Source organism: Bidens hawaiensis, unplaced genomic scaffold (genome assembly GCF_021521415.1).
Source record: "Bidens hawaiensis isolate Kalapana, Puna unplaced genomic scaffold, B.hawaiensis_p1.1 tig00020227_1, whole genome shotgun sequence".
Lineage (NCBI taxonomy): Eukaryota > Viridiplantae > Streptophyta > Magnoliopsida > Asterales > Asteraceae > Bidens > Bidens hawaiensis.
This window is the reverse complement of record NW_027493077.1, coordinates 66,964-74,433: the sequence shown is the minus strand read 5'-3', so window position 1 is coordinate 74,433 and position 7,470 is coordinate 66,964. Positions and strand designations below refer to the sequence as shown.

General features: G+C 31.7%; 1 protein-coding gene across 1 annotated transcript; it reads left to right on the top strand.

Annotated features, from left to right (window-relative positions):
* The first annotated feature begins 218 nt into the window (after window positions 1–218).
* On the top strand, window positions 219–6,905 carry LOC143560152 (transcription factor bHLH30-like). The gene is made up of 2 exons (XM_077048522.1): window positions 219–594; window positions 6,115–6,905. The coding sequence occupies exons 1-2, from the start codon at window positions 457–459 to the stop codon at window positions 6,595–6,597; spliced, it is 621 nt and encodes a 206-aa protein (XP_076904637.1). The 5' UTR covers window positions 219–456; the 3' UTR covers window positions 6,598–6,905.
* Window positions 6,906–7,470: the final 565 nt, after the last annotated feature.

Sequence of the window (7,470 nt, the reverse complement as noted above, 5' to 3'; positions counted from 1 at the left end):
TGTATGTATCCGTGTTCAATTTAAAACCCGTTCCAAACAAAATGTTTCTGTTTCTGTTGGTTTATGCAAATTAAAAGTTTTAAATATAATTAATAACAGCAGTCTTATCTTATATAATATTTAATTATGTTTGATTCTAACTTGTTACGAAACCGACAAAATAAAGGCTGTTTAAATATCTCAAATTAACGTAATTCTCGCTTCAGTGATCCAATCAACATGACACCTTCCAATCATAATCACTTAAATTATTAACTAACTCATGATGATGGATTTCCCTCCAAATTGTTTCAGGGGGTTTACATATTTAGAAGAGCATGTGCTCAAGGAACTGATGATGATGAGAGACGGGACGTCATCTTCGTCTTCTTCGCTGGTGCTAGATAGTGACAAGGGAGAGATTGTTAGGGGGCGTTGGTGAGGCCCGGGAGTTTTAGTAATGGTTACAATCAGTTTATGAATATTCGTAGCAACCCGAAGGGGGTGAAGGCGCTAATGGCGTTGAGGAATCATAGCGAAGCGGAACGACGACGTCGAGAGAGGATTAATGGCCATTTGTCTGTGCTCCGTAGCCTTGTCCCCGGCACAACCAAGGTTGGTTTCTTCTTTTGACTTATCCGGTCAACGTTTGCAGTAAAAAAGTCAAAATCTACCGTGAATTTTTTTTCTTCCTAATTTTATATCTAATTTATATAGTGGATTTTGGTTGTTAATTTTGATGAAGAAAAGCAAAAATAAAAATGAGAAATATACAACTGGGAAAAGTTAATATTTAATTAAATGCTTAAACAGTTATATAAACCCTTTTTTTAAGTGGTGTGTCAGGTAGAGCCAGAATTGAAAAACTTGAATTGATTGTCTACTTTGGAAAATAAAATTCATGCATTTTTGAAGATAAATGGAAACAAATAAAAATTGAAATTAGGGCATGTTTGGAGTTGGTTTTTTAAATAGTAATTTTAAAATGTTAAGATTTGTGGCTTTTGTAAAACAATTTTTTAATCATATAAAAAAAAATTAAAACAAAATATACTTTTGTAATTACTATACATTTCTTTTAACTTTTTTGCGTTTTGAAAAAAATCAACAAATCAATAAGTTGTTTCTAGACTTAATCCCAAAATGCCCTAATTGCTTTTGTAGATGGAATTGGAGTTCGATAGTTGGAACAAACAAGTTATGACTATTAATGCCAGTTTTACTTAATGGTTGTAACTCCAAACATAAGCGAAGTTATGCCAATTTTAAGTTGGGTCTTTTCAGCTACGTATTACGTTTAGTTCAACTACTTGCATATTAGAGATGTTAATCGTGTCTGGTTGACGTGTTGAGATTCTTCAACCCTAACCCAACCCATATTTTTATTCGTGTCGTGTCGACCCATATAAATTTGTGTTGTGCTCGGGTTGTGTTTCAGGTCAACCTATTTTACGTTTATATATGAATATGAGTAATATCTATTGACTTAGTAATAAACTGAACAATTAATTACTCTTATTCATATAAAACTTGTTAATAATTTGTGATAAATCTAATTTTGGGTGTATTTATCTCTCATTCCCAATTAAAAACTTAGGTTCACATATTTAGGTTCACAAACGAATAAATTAACCAGAAAATAGATAGTTAGAGCTAATAAAATGAAAATGTTAGAAGTAGAAAATAGATAAAAGTATTGTAAAAAGAAATTAGTTTTACTTTTAAAAGTTAATTGATATATGAAAAGTTAAAAATCTAATTATTTAACTTTAAAATATAAAACTTCTTCTCTCTAAAATTAAAATATTAACTTCTCAAAATTTATTAAATGGGTTAACAGGTCAACCCACTTTTTAACGGGTCGGGTTCGGATTGACCTGTTTTTTAAACGTGTCGGGTTCGATTTGACATGTTTAAGAAGTCGCGTCGTCCGACCCGAAACCTCTATTTTTTTTGTTTCTTGTTCGTGTCGGGATTCGAGTTGTGTCAGGAATTTACACCCCTATTACAAATACATATTTTTGCCTAACTAATACCAATTTTATTTCATGTTTGTTTGATAACATGTCACACTTAGTGTTTGGTAAACATAGTTGTGATTGTAATACTTAAACAGGTCAAAATTAACAATGTTTTGAGCAGGTAAGAAGTTGCTGACAAAAAAATAAAAATCCTTTATTTGGTGTCTACCAACATGAAGAGCCGGTTAACCCCTAGAACGTCAACCGGAGTAACATATTTAACCATTTATGTTCATTTTAACTAACAAAGACGTCGAAAACCAAATAGGTTTTATTTAAGTATGTATAGTGTTTTAAAGAAGAGTTACACCCTATCTATTTTTTTCAATATATATATATATATATATATGTATTGATAAAGTGTGCTGGGTCAACTATGTGTTACCCGTGTTAACCCCTTAAGAAGAGTTGACAATTCTTCGTTTTGTGTTCTAGTTGTAAGTGTGGGTTGGTTCCACAGAATGCAAAACCTGAATTGTTTAGTAACCATGTCGAAAACGCAACTCAAACCTGACTCAATTTTTGTAACTCTTTCAACTAGTCTGGTCAAAACGATTGGCGCATTAAACTTATAATTTTTTTTAACCCTGTTATTGGTCAAACCATTCATCCAGTAAACCACAACTCAACCCAAATACTTCGTTTATTGGCCTGCCACCTTTTAGATCAAACCCATTTGAACCCAACCCTATTTGGGTGTGTACATAATTTTAGTCGGCGTTTTATACATTTGGGGTTCTCTTTATGAATTTTTGAACATCATTCGGTTTCTCTTTTCTCAGTATGGGTTGGATTTAGTTTCAGATTTTTATTTTTTATCATTTAGATTTGAAACTTTTTGGCTAGAAAAATTGGCCCTAAATAATAAATTTGGGCCCAAATATTTATCTATACTTAATTAATGATTAGTTGATTAATAATCATATGGACTAAAATTTTTGTGTTACAATCAATCAATCAATCATACCTAGTGGAGTCCCACCAATAGCAAAGCTATAAGTAGGGTCTGTGGAGGGTGGGATATAGGCACACCGTATCTCTATCCAACGGGATAGAGAGGTGAATTTCAGAGAGACCCTCAGCTCTTGACTAAATATGTATGCGGCAATATAAAAGGAAATCAAAGTTCAACTATAGTATAATTAAAGTAGCACGTAGTATAAATGATAATACTATATATATATATATATATATATATATATATATATATATATATATATATATATATATATATATATATATATGTGTGTGTGTGTGTGAAAAGAAAATACCATAATGGTGCGTGACCAAAAATAAGGTAAATAGAGGCCCCCTAAGGTATTCATTTCTCCCTAAAAATCCTTAACTTTAATTCTACTTCTCCAAGAATTTATTTCCCTAACCATGTCCTCTGAGAGATTTAGGTCTATCAAATCACGCCTAATCCTCTGATCCCACGTCAACTTAGGTCGTCCTCTACCCCTCCTCCCCTCTATAGTAATGTTTTCTACGGATCTAACTGGGTTTGTCGCCTGTCTTCTCTTCACATGTTCAAACCATCTCAGTCTCCACTCTCTTATCTTGTCTGATATGTTAGCTACCCCTAATCTCTCTCGAAACACAACGTTTCTTATTCGGTCTAACCTTGTGTGCCCAAACATCCAGCGTAGCATTCTCATCTCTGCTACCACCATCTTCCGCACTTGTGCTTTCTTGATGGCCCAACAATCTGTTCCATATAGCATTGCAGGTCTAACTGCTACCCTTCAAAATTTTCCCTTTAGTTTAGTTGGGAAACTCTTGTCGCATAATATACTTGTGGCTGCTTTCCATCTACACCATTCTACCTGAACTCGATGGGTCACATAACTGTCTAATTCCCCATCGCTCTGAACAAATGATTATAGATACTTAAACTTCGTTACTCGCGGAACTGGTTGCCCTTCAATGGTGATCTGGGTGTCCTCATTGTCATGTACTCCACCAAAATCACAGTGGAGGTACTCCGTCTTAGAGCGACTAATCCGTAAACCTTTTGTCTTTAAGGTTGTTCGCCACTCCTCTAGCCTCCTGTTTAGGTCTTGTTTTCTCTCAGCAAGTAACACAATATCGTCTGCGAACATCATGCACCACGGGAGCGTCCCCTGAATCGACTTAGACAACTCATCCAAGACCACTACAAAAAGAAACAGACTCAACACAGACCTCTGGTGAAGGCCTACCTCTACGGGGAAGAATTCAGTATCCCCCACGGGCACACGAACACTTGTTGCACTCCTGGTATACATATCCATACTTATCTCTATATATTTCCTCGGGACTCCTCTACCCTCCAAGCACTCCCAGAGCACTTGTCGTGGCACGCTGTCGTAGGCCTTTTCTATGTCAATAAACACCATATGTAGGTCACGCTTCTTCTCCTTATACTTTTCCATCAATCTTCTTAAAAGGTGTATTGCTTCTGTGGTGGAACGCCCCGGCATGAAGCCAAATTGGTTTACCGTAACCTGAGTTTCCCGTCTAAGTCTAACATCAATCACTCTTTCCCATAGCTTCATAGTATGGCTTAGTAGTTTTATTCCTAGGTAGTTCCTTTGTTCTTATAGCTAGGAACTACAACTTATTTTTTTTGTGTTACACACTTATTAAATTCTTATAAATATTTAGGATTTATTATAATAATTGAAAATCCATAGATTTGGTTCGATTCGGTTTTATAATTAATGTTTGAATTTTTTTTCCGAAAAAAATGGCCCAAAATTAGAGTTTTTTTTTCCCAAACTAGTGTTGGTGAAAAACTGTTTACCATTTTAATGTTGATTAAAAAGTACCAAACTAGTGTTTTCTATTTATTTTGTATTAACCTTTTACTTTTACATTAACATATTAGAGACTATATAACTTTTCTTTATTAAGTTCACAAATTCTGTTTTTATATCACATTTCTTTAATATTTTTTTCCAATCAATCTAAAATCGTCTTTTTTTTCACTTGACTCTTTTTGCTTTTTTTTTTTTACTATTTTAGTTATGAATCTTTTCTTTTTTATTTCTTGTTTTAGTTTTTTTTTTCTTTTTTTTTTAAATCCTCATTTACGAATTTGGTTTTAATTTTATTTTTGGTGTTTCTTTAATCACTCAACTCTTTTTTTTACTTGGTTCTGAATTTTTATCCGATCAATCCAATATCGTCATTTTAGGAGTTTTGTTTTTTTAATTTAGTTCTGGTATCTTAACGAATATAGTGTATATCAACGAACGTAGTCGGTAAAACCCGAGCGTTGATATAGCCCAAGCGTTACGGCAACTATTTGACGTAAATTCGGTTGATATCTATTAGGATCGTTACGATGAACAAAACCCAAATATAAGTTCGTAAAATGAACATATTAAAAAAAATCAGTAAAACCCATACGTTGGTAAAACCCAATCGTTGCAGCAACTGTTCGACGTGAACTCAAGTTTGTATTAGTTATACTTGTTACGATACCAAAACCATACTAAAAAACACATTCGTAAAATAAATATATTATAAAAGTTAAATTTTTATGAAAAAGAATAATCGAAAATATGAAATCAAAACAAAATTTTCATATCAGACTTAGTAAAATAAGGATGACTGAGAAAAAATAATATAAAACATAAGATATTGAATAATAGTATAGAAATATATAAAACATATGATATGAAAATTGATGAACTAAATAGGAAAATTTAAAAAGACTAATATGTTAATGTAAAAGTAAAAGGTTAATACAAAATAAATAGAAAACACTAGTTTGTCAAATACTTTTTATTCAACACCAAAGTGATAAATAGTTTTTCCATAAACACTAGTTTGGAAAAAAAAACTTCCCAAAATTATGGATTTAGGGCTAAATCTTTTATTAATTAATGATTACTTGATTATTATATTATATATTTGGGCAAAAATATTTTTGTTACACTATTTATTAAATTTTAAAATTTACATAACATTCAATATAAAAATCGAAAAGCCGTAAATTTTGTTCGGTTCAGTTTTTATGAAAACATAAAAACCAAACCGTTGGGCTTCGTCTATGTTTTGTTTTATTTTTTTTCTTTCGTTATTGATCATTTTTTTCGGTTTCATGATGTTTCTTATGAACAAACAGATGGACAAAGCTTCATTACTTGCGGAAGTAATTTCGAATTTGAAACAATTAAGGAAAACCGCAACAAAAGGCACTAAAGGCATGTTGATCCCTATGGATATCGATGAAGTTAAAGTTGAACAACTAGATGATAATAATCTTGATGAATCATCATACTCCATAAGGGCATCTCTATGTTGTGAGTATAAACATGAGGTTTTATGTGACTTGATAGATACTCTAGATGGCCTCAATTTAAAAACAATCCGTACAGAAATGGCAACGTTCGGTACACGTATGATGAATCTTTTTGTAATCACCGGTTGCAAAGATAATGTCAACATTAAAGATATTGTGAGTTCGCTTCATCAAGCACTCAAATCGGTTCTTGATAAATTCTATGCTTCACAAGAGTTTTCAGAGAGTAGTAATCTTTCAAACAAAAGGCGGAGGGTGTCATTTTTTACGCCCTCAAATTCGTCTTCGTTAGGGGACTTTTGGTGAATGAGGTGGTGTTTATATGTTTTGGACCGAGCCTGTTATACTAGTTTATTACTGAAAGTGCAAATCGTTTTACATTGTCCATTTATGATGTACTATTTGTATGTGAATCAAGTTATTGTTTTAAGCGTATTGTAAATAATGAAATCTTTGATAGATTTGTGTTTTTTTTTCTTGTTTTCAGGGTTGAAGTTATGTATGTTATTTGCATGGCTCTTAACTTGTGTTTCTTTGTTTATATATGTACTTAAGGTGTGTTTGGACATGCTTGCAGGGTATTTGGTTGATTGTATCTTGGTACTCACGGGGTGTTTGGATGGTTAAAAGGTTAAAGTTTATATTATGCTATAGGGTATACATGTCATTTTACCTCCAATTCTATATTGCCACATCAGCGTCACATCATACTTTACTTCATTCCATCATCTTCTATAATATCATTGAAATGGTTACCAATTTATCACTTCCTTGCTTTGTCAAATAAAATTATATATATATATATATATATATATATATATATATATAGCGTAAGGATCTTAAGAGAACCCTTTGCAAATTAAGAACTTTGAGAACCATTTTGGACCACTAAAAACACATTTAAAAAAAATATATTTAAAAAATCATAAAACAAAAAATAATAAAAATTTTAAAAAACTAAAAAAACCAAAATTCTTATATTTCATTCCGGTTTCATTAAAAAAAATAAAAAAATAAAAAAAACAAAAAAAAACGTCGTATTATATACATATGTATAATTTTATATAATCTTTAGTTATGTAATATACATATATATACAGTTTCATTTATCTTAAACTATACAAATGTGTACAAAAATAACATGTAAATGTACATATATGTATATATAATACATATGTG

Excerpts from the sequence above, each read along its gene's own strand:
- LOC143560152 (XM_077048522.1), top strand. The coding sequence starts at position 457 with ATGAATATTCGTAGCAACCCGAAGGGGGTGAAGGCGCTAATGGCGTTG. Across the intron at positions 595-6,114 it reads TTGTCCCCGGCACAACCAAG|ATGGACAAAGCTTCATTACT; the intron begins GTTGGTTTCTTC and ends ATGAACAAACAG.